The 13,646-nt window shown below is 30.8% G+C and overlaps 1 protein-coding gene across 1 annotated transcript in view; it reads left to right on the top strand.

Annotated features, from left to right (window-relative positions):
- The first annotated feature begins 66 nt into the window (after positions 1–66).
- Top3beta (DNA topoisomerase 3-beta) overlaps positions 67–13,646 on the top strand; it is a 100,371-nt gene continuing 86,791 nt past the window's right edge. Inside the window, exons 1-5 of the mRNA XM_072530078.1 lie at positions 67–284; positions 338–745; positions 4,240–4,588; positions 6,429–6,629; positions 10,800–10,900. Coding sequence (XP_072386179.1) covers positions 194–284; positions 338–745; positions 4,240–4,588; positions 6,429–6,629; positions 10,800–10,900 — 1,150 coding nt within the window. The 5' untranslated portion in view covers positions 67–193. The remainder of the gene's footprint in view (positions 285–337; positions 746–4,239; positions 4,589–6,428; positions 6,630–10,799; positions 10,901–13,646) is intronic.

The raw sequence follows: 13,646 nt of genomic DNA, 5'->3' as shown, positions 1-13,646 counted from the left end.
CTTTCACTTATTCCAATGTTTTCAAATTCAATAATCAATTTAACGAATGTCGGTTTCCTATACAGTCCCATTTTCAAGATTTTTCAATGACGTTTAAAATTTTGGGGGTTATGTTTATAATTTTTAAATTTAGACTTGATTTAATCAACTTATGTTAAAAAATGTGTTTGATATGAAACAATAAATCTTCAAGATGAAAGTTGTATTTATGGTAGCAGAGAAGCCCTCACTGGCGGCTTCATTGGCAACTATCTTAAGCAATGGCAAAAACACAACACGCAAAGGTAAATAGGGAGCACATCTAAAAATTGGTTTATATTCAAATTATATTTTTTAGGTTTTAATGGAGCTTGTTCTGTTCACGAATGGGTAGGAGTTTTCATGAATGCTCCCTCAAAATTTAAAATGACTTCTGTTTGTGGTCATGTCTTAGGAGTAGATTTTATAAGTAAATACAATAGTTGGGATAGAGTAGACCCTGTGGAGTTGTTTTCTTGTCCTATAGAAAAGAAGGAAGCAATGCCAAAGTTAAAAATGCCTGCATTTTTAGCACAGGAATCTAAAGGCTCAGACAATGTTGTTTTATGGCTTGATTGTGACAAAGAGGGGGAGAATATTTGCTTTGAAGTTATGGGAGCTATATCCAACAGTGTTATGGGAAATGTATTTTCTCCCACTGTTACTTACAGAGCTAGATTTTCTGCAATTACAGAAAAAGACATTAAAGCTGCTTTTAATAATTTAGGTGAGGTATTTATTATTTCTATATTAAAGTTAATTTTGTATTCAGCATGTTTTATCAGCACAATACCTTCTGCAACATTTTGTAATTATTAACAACATTTCGTACCCTTAGTAACAGATAAATGTATCTCCAATTTGGCGGTTTTTGAGATAAGTGAATCCTTGATTTAAAAATAACTAGTTCTTTTTAATAACAAAGCCATGTATCTCAATATTTCTTAGATAGGAATCTAAACCTTGGAGTATCTCTGCTATATGAAAAACATTTAAAAACAGATACACCTATCTGAAAATATGTTTATGTATTCCTGCTATGAATTTCTTAGAAACAAACAAACATAGCTCTTGGTACACATTTATTATTGACATCTGGCAACACTGGTTAATGGTAGTTTGTAAACTTACAACAACAGGCACTTGTTTCAACGCGGTTTTTAGTTGAATTTCTGTATTTGAATAGTTCAGAATAGATCAGAATTTGGTATTTATTGAGAGTAAACTAAATGTAAAACGAAATACTTACCATGTAGGGATAGTATGAGGTTTTTTTTCCTGGTTTTTTCCTCATGATTTACTATGGAATCACTAACAGGAGAATTTTACTGTCATCATTGCATGTGGTTGTCTTTTTGATTAAGTGCTATGATTTTTTTTCTGAAGGATATTCTCAAGTTATAGTTGATTTCATGTAATAGAATTAACTATCTTACAATAAAGTCGCCCCAGGAGCGCAACTAAGCAATATTGGCAATATCATTTTAAAGTTGTCTACTTTAAAATGTATAATGTATGTCTGAATTGTCAATATAAATGAGTCAGATAAAATTAAATTATTAGAAGAATTTTTTACCAAGTAACAAAAAAGAAAATTTGTTTAATTTATTAATGTTTGTATTTTGAGAATGATTTCTGAAGTGGAAATGGAAACGTCAATAAACTTACTTTAACCTTCAATTGTGGCTTATTCCATTAAAATAGTAATTACTTTAAAATGCCACAAGAAAATAGCTTCAGAACAATGTTGGTTGAGTTGTAAAGCACACAGCTATTATTCTTATGGACCTACTATCAAAACCCAGATCGAAAACCTTTTTTTTTATTCTATGTATTCTATATACATTCTATGTAGCATAAAAATACTGTAATATAAGGAAAAAAGAGTTACACATTCTGGATTTTGCCCCCAGGTTCATAAGAATAATAGCAGTATACTTTACCACTTAACTAAATTGTGTTTTTATAATAATTGCCAGATTTTTGTATAAATTGTGCACAGAATTTCGTCATCACTGTCTTATATACCAGATTACAAATCTTGTTTATTTACATTTTAACATTGTCTGGACGGAGGGATGTTTTTTTGTTAAGAATTATCCTTCTATGAGCATTCATATTTGTTTATAATCATTTAATCTTCCTTTATCTACTGCTGGACATAGATCTTCCTCATAATTTTCAATTTGTTTCAATTTTGTTTCTCCAACATCCAGTTTTTCTTGCAATGTTTTTAATTGCCAGTCCATTGTGTTGGTGGATGACCTCTACCCTAGTAGGTATCATCTCTCGGTTCCCATTCCAGTATCCACTTACTTGCGGCCTACCCAGTTCTTTTTTTTTTTTTTCATTTTCATTACTTCTATAAATAATAGTGAACAGAAACTATCTCTGTTATTTTTTAGTTATTACAAACTCGTTTAATGATTAATTTCCTACGTATATTTCCCCATTTATTGTTTCTATTGAATTATATACCTACCTCTATTTCAATTAATGAATTGACAGATTATTTTTTGGAACATAGCTTTCTTATCGCGGGCTGTGGACAGAATGTGTTGATCAGTATCAGAGGTATGAAAAGATAAAAACGACTAAAACGCAATGAAACGACATATCGTGCTACTACACACTCAGTCTCAGACTAAAGGCAGTCTCATGTGTGTTAAAATAAAATAAATTAAATTAAAAACTATCACTCCACGCATATAGTATTTTTCATATAAAAATGCGTGCACGTCACAATTTATATAAAGTGACGTCACTTATATTTAAAACTTTCAAAACGTCAACGTTAGAGTTCAAATTTTCCTAACACAGCTAATAATACCACACCCCTACGGAACTGCTCGATCTTTCACAGGCGTCAACATGGTATAATAATCAGAAAAATGTAATCATCATTATATTGGTAATTTTAAAATTATATTTATTAAATAACCAAAAACATTTGTTATTATTAATAATATAAATTGTATGAAATAACTCTAAGTCTAATATTCCACAAAATAATAATTTTAATTAAATATATTAGACAATTGTACACAATTGGTACGAAAATACTTCAAATTTTTTGACAGTTCAGCGTGTGGTAAAATTGTTTAAAGTGTTGCCGCTTTTTTAGAGTAAGAATTTTGTTTATGTTTTGATTTCTTACACAATTTGATCATATTATATTATATATTAATAAATTGAATTTATAAATACATATTAAATTTAGATTAATAGCGTTAAAAACTAATTATTGTTGTGTATTGTGATTGTGCTATGCCAAAACAACTAAATAGTCTGTAGAAAGCTGATAGGCTTTCATATAAGATAGATTATTTTGAACAAGAAATAATGGCGGGACGTTTATATTATTAATGCTCTAAAAGTGGTAAGTTTAAAATTTAGAATATATAATTTTGTATTTAAAATGTTTTCTAATGTATTTAAGTGTGTTGCAGTAATCTTAAAACTAAGTGTATTTACTTTTAATATAATAGTTTGACAAATAGTTGACATTTTAAAAATTCCTCACTTACTAACTATTCTGATGTTTTGGCAACGCTGTGGGGTTCTGACGTCATAAATCTTGAATGACGTGCATGCATTTTTATATGAAAAATACTATAGATGATAAGAAAGCTTACACTCTCGGAGTGCCACATCCCGTTTTTCTACTCATTGGTCAAATGTAACTTTTATATATATGAAGGTTCTATTCTTCCCTAAAATAACCTTTTTTTTGAAAATATAAGACATAATAAAAATTACAAAAAAAATCCAAATTCTTATTAAAATTTGCAGAGAGATATAGTTTTATATAAATGCATGAAAGAGGTATTTTATGGAAGTTTTGAAATTGTTCTGCTAATATGCATGTTTTATTATTAAGTTTGGGTTAGTGAAACACTTTTTAAAATGAAATGGGAGCTAGATTTCAAATGTTTAAGAAATATTTTTCAAAACTGTCATAAGAAAAGTTTAAATCTAGAATTTCCAATTATTTCTAAACTAATAGGTATATTTGACAATTTGATCAAGTTAGTAGAGACCAAGAAATAACATAGTGGTTTTAAAGGCACATCTGTGGTGACTACAAAAGCAAACTTTTTATGTCATATAATTTCTTTAGATGATATTTGATAAAACTATTTTAATTGAATACCCTAATTTCATACAAGAAGAATGTTGACATTCAGAATCTTATAATATTATTCTTGCTGTTTATCATAGGTCATCCAAATGAAAATGAGGCAAGAAGTGTTGATGCAAGACAGGAACTGGATTTGAGAATTGGTTGCGCCTTCACAAGGTTTCAAACAAAATTTTTCCAAGGGCGTTATGGTGATTTAGATTCCACTTTAATATCGTATGGTCCTTGTCAAACACCAACACTTGGATTTTGTGTACAGCGCCATGATGCAATTCAAACTTTCAAACCAGAGACATATTGGTGTTTGCAGGTCACAACAATAAGTAAAGATGGGCAAGAGATGTATCTGGATTGGCATAGAGTCCGTAGCTTTGACAAAGAAGTTGCTAATTTATTCTTGCAATTGGTGAAGGATCAAAAAGAGGCAAAGTAAGAATTAATTTGTGGTTTATTATTTAGTGAAATCCATAAGATTGACAAACTTTATATGGAATTTCTCCTATAACATTTTAAGATTCTAGAATACTGCCCTTATTATCTAACTATCTCAAATAATATTTTTTTACTACATTAAAATTTGTAGTAAATTCTCTACCTTCCACATTATGCAATCATCCTAATCACATAATCATCATCATCATCAGCGTTAACTCTATTACCCTTTGTGGGTTTTGGTTTTTTCCATGATTAGTTTCCTTTCATTTTTATTCTTCACTTTAGTTGTCTAGTTTCATATTCCTAATGTTCTTAGGTTTTCCTCACTTGGTTCTTAAAACTCATTCTATGCTTTTCCTTCTTCTTTTATTTGGTTCCATTTCTACATGCATTAATCATCTTAATTCCATTTCTAGCAATTCTTCTTCTTCTACAGCACTACAGCCCAAATTGAGCCTTGGCCTCCTTTCTTTTTTGCCTCCGCCCTTGCTTGTCTGTGGCTGATCTCCATACACGGACTCCTAAAAGGGCTTGTGCGTCGCTGGTTATTGTGTCTTCCCAGCGCTTTCTTGGCTTTCCAACCGGTCTCTTTCCCTGCATTCTGGCATTCAGTGCTCTTTTTGGTAGCCTATCCTCTCCCATTCTTATCACATGTCCGGACCATTGCAATCTTTGCATTCTAATGAAGTCTGACAGTAGTGCTTCCTTATAAAGTTGATAAAGCTCGTTGTTGTATCGACTTTTGAAGATTCCGTTTTCCCTCACAGGTCCTAGTATTCTCCTCAGTACTTTCCTTTCGAAAGTGCCGAGTTTTCTTTTGGATGTTTCTTTCAGGACCTATGCTTCACTGTCATAATATGTTATTGGTCGAATTAAGGTTTTATAGATTCTCATCTTTGTATTTCGGTGGACATTTTTAGGCCGAAATATATGGGATAGGGCAAAATAAGCTCTGTTTGCCTGCGATATTCTCTTCCATATTTCTCCATCTTTTGATCCGTCGGCATAAATTTCTACTCTCAGGTATGTAAACTTTCCAACCGTTTCAATGTCATCTTCATGTATAATTTATTCTTCTTCTTCCTCTTTATAAGTAATTCTGCTTGTTCATTGGCGGATTAATACCTCTATGGAAGGTTGTCACTCCATATTTTGAGCGGTCGTCCGATACTTCTTCTGCCGATTGGTGACTTATCTTTTGCTATTTTGACGAGACAGGTCTCCTCCATTCTGCTTATGTGGTAATTCCATTCTTTTTTTCTATTTTGTGTCCATTCCTTTTTACTCTGTACGTTACATTTTCCTCTAATGTCTTAACTTCTTTTTCGATCTATCAGCGTATTTCCTGTAATTCTTCTCAGTATTCTCATCAAATCATCATTCAAATTAATTCAAGCTATATTTACGATACCGTTATGTAAATTTCTTCCACCAAAACTTCGATTATTTAACTTAGTTTTGGTTCTGACAACTAACAGAGAATCTAACAACTCTGCCAAGAAGTACTATCCAATATGTCGGAACCGAGCTCATCTACTTCACCGCAAGTCATATCCTCGCTCTACCATATCACTGGAAAAAAACATAACCAGCTAACAACTTGTTGGTTATACAGTTTTCGCACAAGTTTTTAAAATAATCTTTTTTAAAATCGAAACTTCAAACAGTAGTTAAAATGTAATTACAATCAATTATTTTTATAAATACGTCTACTGACTTTAAGAAAATCGTTTAAAGAAAGATTTGTATTTATTTTGTTATGGTTTTATATTATAATCAAAGATGAACATGTTTTGCTTTTCTTTGAATTGTTATATATGATTGCTTGTTTTAGAGTAATAAGTGTAACATCAAAGGAAAAGGTGAAGCCTCGTCCACAAGCATTAAATACTGTTGAATTAATGAGGGTAGCTAGTTCTGGATTAGGCATGGGACCCCATCATGCTATGCAGATTGCAGAGAAGTTGTACACTCAAGGGTATATAAGTTATCCTAGAACTGAAACTACAAAATATCCAGATAACTTCGATCTGTAGTAAGTATAAGATTTGTTTATTCATTATATTATAGCAGTCTTTTGTTGTCTATGACAAAAATAACTTGTAAACAATGATAAGTGGTTCCATGCTTTGTAGGCCACGGCATCGAATAATTTCTTCCGGGCTTCACTTGACCATCAATAATTCCAGACCACTGCCTATAAACGTACAAAGCAATGTATCATTTCTATCATTAAAAATGGCCTTAATAGTCTACAGACGTTTCTTCATTACAAAATGTTAAAAGAGTGACAAAACACTTCTATGAAGAAGTGTTGCTTGATATCCATACTAGAGTCGTTCCTACGTTACTGCGCAAATATGAAGTCATACTGTAAAGCGAACTGACTTCATACAAGTGATATGATCAAAAGGAAAATCGAAACTGGAGGAATTAGTGCATAGTAATAATATAACATTGTGAATCATTACACTTGGTGCAAAATTGCAAGTACGCATGCTCGACAAAAAAATGTAGTATTCAGTTCAACTGAAAAATCAATTGCAATCTACAGTCACTAATTAATTTTTTAAAATAATAAACTTCTTATATGTAAAATAAAGTAAATATATTTTATGCTCTGGTGCACTTCTGATCCGTCATCAAGTTGTTTGTGACCGGCTAATACAGTAAAACTTCCAAAGATTTGTGAGGTTGCGGCCAAAATGCCTAGTGATTATAACAATAATATATCTTGACTCTTTTATTGAAAGTACTATACGTGAGACGTATTAAATGATTATTATCGTGGCATCAATATATATATATATATATATATATATATATATATATATATATATATATATATATATATATATATATATATATATATATATATATATATATATATATATAAGAAAAAAGAAGTACTTGTGACTCGTTTGGAAAAAATATATAAATGTTTTTGATGGGTTGGAGTCAATAAAAGGGGCTATTGGTTAACTATTTAATATCTCGAGCTTTCAATTGTGTTTACAATTCTTATCAAGAGCTGCTAAAAAAGACAAAATATCTTACAAAGTTGAACTATAAAGAAAAACATTTTTTGTTAACTCACCAAATAAAATTAGTTTCGTTAATAAAAATTGCTGCAAATACATGTCAAAAAGAATTAATACTAAAATGCCCGTATACCTTTTATACCATCATTAACACCAAAATTAATACAAACACTAAAGGTTATTGACAATATAAAAATAGCAACAAAGAACATCAAAACTATTTCATCTTTATATTCCAAAACTAAATATCCTATAGACAAATTTGAAAAAACGAATGTAGTATACAGCATTAGTTGTACTCAATGTGAATCTGACTATGTTGGTGAGACCGGAAGAAATCTTTCAAATCGCATTATTTCTCACAAAAGTGATTGCAGAATTAAAAAACCATCTTGTGCTTTGGCAGAGCATGTAATCGATAAAGACCATATTATGGATTTTGATAACATTAAAATTTTATGTAGTGAAAGTAATAAATTCAAAAGGACTTTTTTGGAAATGGTTTGTATTAGCAAAAGTGATAATAGTTTAAACAAAAGATCAGAAATTCAAAACCTAAGCAAAATTTATAATTATATTATTTCTTTATAATTTATATATAAAACTTGAAAAATATCACATTTTTATTTAATTTTCCATATATCTGTTACATTTTTTCAGACATATATCAATGGTGAATAAATCTTCTTCTTTTTTGTTACTAAACAAAAAAGAATTTATAAATAAAATTTTATTTTTGACAATATAATTGTCAAAGGTAAACATTTTAAGTTGGTATTTATGACATTGAGGCTTATTTGTAATTGGTTGCTACTTTAAACTATTTATAAATTCAATTATTTTTTTGTTAAGAAAATGTTTTCAAAATTATTAAAATTTCAGGGAAGAATTTATTAGATAAGGGCATTTTAGTATTAATTCTTTTTGTCATGTATTTGCAGCAATTTTTATTAACGAAACTAATTTTATTTGGTGAGTTAACAAAAAATGTTTTTCTTTATAGTTCAACTTTGTAAGATATTTTGTCTTTTTTAGCAGCTCTTGATAAGAATTGTAAACACAATTGAAAGCTTGAGATATTAAATAGTTAACCAATAGCCCCTTTTATTGACTCCAACCCATCAAAAACATTTATATATATATATATATATATATATATATATATATATATATATTGATGACACGCTATATACATTATCTGTACTGTACGTCTCAAGTCGTTTAATTGGATGTGTCATATGATATGATTCGGCTAGTTGTTTATTTTGTACTAAGTCAGAGGCCTTCTTCAGGTAAATAAAGAAAATTTGCCTTACAGTGTGTCTATTATCATCTATTGTGTCATGTGATATCTCTTATGTCGCTATATGTTCATTAATAACGAAGATGCTGTGTATTGCCCTTTTTGTACTCGCCTTGTTTGTTTTTATTTCCTAATATATTCGATATATTCTCCCCTTTCATTTGCTATGTCGCGTGTTAGTATTCGAGCACTTGTTTATTTTATGCTCAGGCAGAGGCCTTAATTAAGTCAATAAATCAAATTTTGTCTTAAAGTTTTTGTATCTATTTGTATCCATAGTGCTCTATGATATCTGGTATGTCGCTATACGTTAATTATAACGAAAATGCTCTGTAGTGCCCGTTTGGTAGTCGCCTTATTGTTTTTTTCTATCTTTATCTATTCGTTATATCCTCCCCTTTCATTTAACGCATCAAACGGTCCAAACGGACCAATAACAAGGGAGATATGATGCCATCATTGTGTTTTTTCTGTCTCAAGCTATTCGCTACCCCCTGTCCTTTCTAATGGTGTATCATACTATTATGGTTATGATAGAGGGGGACAGGGCCCATTTATGAGCTCTTCAGAGACTTAGACCTCCTAATTCAGGTCTATTGGTCAGGACCAGGTCCATTGTATCATCCCTATCATACGGAATAGGCCCATAAGGACCTAGTCTTCGGCGTTTCTGGAGCCCAGGCTGTTCTGGGCTCCAGAACAGCCTGGAGCCCAGGCTGTTCTGGGCTTTCATATCTGCAATAATCCGACTGTGATAAGGTTTATACAGGAGAAACTTCTCGTACATCACACAGCAGAATCATTTCTCACAAAAGTGATATAATAACAAACAAATCGCAAGCTTGTGCATTGGCCGACCACTCCATTAATCTAAATCACACTTTTAATTTTTCACAAGCTTCAATTCTAGAGAGGGAGACAAATAAACAGAAGCGGTTATTTGTAGAAATGACACATATACAGAAAAACCAAAAATGTATAAATTAAAAATCAGGTTTTGACAAATTAAGTAACATTTATTGTTACATATTAACATATCAACAAACAATTGGCATAACATCATAATCTCATTTTATATCGACATCCCAACATTAGAAAAATTCATATATGCTTAAGCTAAACTGACTAATTTATTTTTCATCGACAATCAAATTAATAATAATAAAAACTATTGTTACTGGTTTTGCTTTCCACATAAAATAACTGTATGTACGTTAATCAACCTAACATTTTTTTAAAAATTTTAATATGTGTGTGTTTGTGCGTTTTGTAAAGTCAAACTTATCTGTAATCTCACGACTAGTAAGGAAGAAAATTAATTATTATAACTACATAATTTTTATATTTATTTGTTATCAACAGATGTCTTAAAAAAGAATTGAAAATAAATTCGAAAGCTTGACAGTAAGTCAAGTATTCTTTGTCTTGTGGGCCAATTAGACTGCATCCTCATGAATCACCACTTGATATGTGGTGGTTAATAACCTTAATATTTATATATATATATATATATATATATATATATATATATATATATATATATATATATATATATATATATATATATATACATACTTTCCCTTCCAGCATTTACAAAGCAATAAAATACTACTTTAATTTTATAACAAGTGTACATTTGACTAATACAATCCTGACAACTGTCAATTTTCACGCACTAGTAATCGACATACCTCAAACATACGTCGCGACTGAAAGAAGGGTCTGAGAAGAACTTAATAAGTAATTGGCAATCTAGGCCAAATAGAAAATCTAAACGATATAGCAATGGCAATTTACTTAGTCCGCTTTATATTTATTGTTTGTTGTATTATCCTCTAATTGGTGTTGTCTATATTTTTAGTGGTACTTTACAGCAGCAACAGAACAGCAGTGAGTGGGGAGCGGAAGTTCAAGAAATTCTGAAAAGTGGAATCAATAGACCTAAATCAGGACATGATGCAGGTAAGTGGAAATGATGTAAATATGAAGTATATAGTGAGTTGATATACTGGAGTTAAGAAGAAAAACAAGGATATTTTTACTTCACCCTTTTGATACAAAACGTTTCATATATGTATCCATACACATATCAGTTCCAATCTAAAAGTAAAATAGTCAGAAATCGAGAATGAGGCGTAATAAACTTCAAGAATATGCAGCTGATCTACTTGGTTAGTAGTTGAACATCCCCACAATCTAAGCACACATTTAATGTAAACTTATAAATGTCTATATGACTTGGAATTTAATTTTCCGTAGCCTGTAACAGGGTAATTCCGCGTGGGTCAGGCGAGCCCCTCTCGATTTGGCTTACATTTTACAGGCGTATTATAAACTATAAAATATGGGTCGAAAATAGCCGTCTATGTAAGTAATTAAATTTTTTCCAAGTAATTTTTTCCCTTATTTTACAACATATTTTTCTTACATCGCGTGCTCTTAGATGCTCAAAAAAATATCCAAAAATACATTTTCGATGTAAAATTGTTAGCTGAACACTATCCCGATGTTAAAATTAGCCCAACTGTCAAGAAAAAGTCAGGAATTTCGAAAAACTCTTTCTTCTAAATCATCTCAAAAACATATCTTTTTTATTTTCTTTCAAAATTTAGGAAAAGTTGTTTAAAAGTATATACTTTAAGGTAAAAATAAGTACAGCTGTTATATCATAATGTTATTACATTCACTTTGAACTGTTTTTATAAATCTAATTTATTGACTTTATTTATTATAAAAAATGTTCTACACTTTATGAGTTTATTTACATACATTTATTTATTTAATCTACATAGAGACACTTAAATATTAATTTATTTACACTTATATACTTTATTTAAAACATCCACACCGGTTACAAGTTAAATAGCCGCGCGAACAATTTATTAATCGACACTTGTTTTCGACTGTCCTTTTAAATCTCAAATCGTCCGTTTTATAGCTGATTTGTTTATCTAGAAATTTCTGCCTGCTTCGTTAACCTTTGACCGGGACACCAACGATATTATTCGATCCTCATCTGGAAAGTTCCAATAGCAGGTATAAGCGGGGACCCTTGTTTACCGCTTAGGGTATGACTCACATTTATCGTAACAACTTGAATGGGCAATATTATTTTCTCAACCCAAATGCCATTCTGATCACTGATTTGGATTCCCTACAAAATTTTACTTAAAATAGTGTATTTTAATATGATTTTTCAGCAATTACAGTAAAACCTCCGTTAACCGAAATAATTGGGGGGGAGGCCGTTTCGGATAACAAGAATTTCGGTTAAAAATAACATTGTTTTTTATAATATTCTTGATCAAAGTATTGGTATTAAAAAATACTATGAGTTGATTTCGTAATGTTTTCTAATAAGTAAATCCAAAATAAAGTAATAAAATTAAGGAAAATGAACAAGTGTAACATGCTTTTTTAAAAAATTCTGCTATTTTTTTTGCGTTTTCGTTTGACAACAATGTTTCTCTCTCCCTCCATCGTTAATTTGCAGAACGTCATGAGTTTGCCTCATTCGATTGATCGACGAAACGTAAAGCAATCTGAAAAGGACAAAACTTTATGTAATGACAACAAAAATTAAGAATCTAGTCGTGTCCCTAACTAATTAGGCCTACTGTATAAAATTCTTTCCTCTAAAGCATTGGAAATCTCGTCGACGGTCTTGTGCTGCCTGTTGCCTCTTGGGTCGTCATCTTCGTCATCTGATATGCTCAGGATGTCTTGATAAAGAACCATATCAATGATGTCCTGGTCGATGAATTCACGTTCTGAGTCATCAGCTGCTAACCAGTCACGTATCTCTTCTTAGTTAATTTCGTCATGTCCCGGCAAATTTTTAATGAAAGTTTTAATTTCTTCTGTTGTTTTCTTACCATTTTCTCCTTCAAAATCGTCAATCAAAATCTTATCAAAAAGTTTGTTCCAGCAGTTTTCCAAAGTTGAAGATTTGATCTTGGCCCACTATGCCTTCTCTATAATGTCTCTTGAATGTCTCTATGACTCCCTGGTCTAACGGCTGGATTAAGCTTGTGATATTCGGTGGCAAAAATCTGACAATTGTCACCATTTTGTAGATTTTGAGGGTGAGGGCGCATTGTCAACAAGCAACAATGCTTTGATGAGAAGGTTTTTTGATTTTAAAAAGGATTTTACACTTGAGACGAATTCATTTTCAAACCATTCTAAAAATAAAGTGGTCGACATCCATGAACTTTTTTGGCTTCTATACCTTAAAATGCCTTTTCGGAAATATCTTTTAGAGCTCTTGGTTTTTGTGATTTCCCAACACACATAGACATCAACTGGTGAGTGAAATTAACGGAATTGTTTACGTTTTGCTACAAACATTTACTTTTTATTGACGAAATTATTGAAACTGTCAGCCGTTTCGGTTAAACGATGTTTCGGTTAAAAAGGTTTCGGTTAAGGGAGGTTTTACTGTAATAGGTCTTTTCATCACAAATTTTTACGTCCATCTTTTTTCTTACTGTTTAGTGTAAACAACCATGTTCGGTGTTAGTAATATAAATAACAACATAGTACCTGGGAACACATAATTAAGATAAAAAAATACTAAGAAGGTAAAGTTATTGAAAAAAATACGGAAATAAAGAATAAAGTGCCTCAATTAGCAAATCAATTTTTTTAATTGATTATTATTGTGATATCTGCACGAAAAGGAACAACGTAGCGGTGTCATTATGGA

This window comes from Diabrotica undecimpunctata, chromosome 4, assembly GCF_040954645.1.
Source record: "Diabrotica undecimpunctata isolate CICGRU chromosome 4, icDiaUnde3, whole genome shotgun sequence".
In the NCBI taxonomy this organism is placed as follows: domain Eukaryota; kingdom Metazoa; phylum Arthropoda; class Insecta; order Coleoptera; family Chrysomelidae; genus Diabrotica; species Diabrotica undecimpunctata.
The sequence above is the reverse complement of the archived record's forward strand: the minus strand, read 5'-3'. Positions and strand labels throughout refer to the sequence as shown.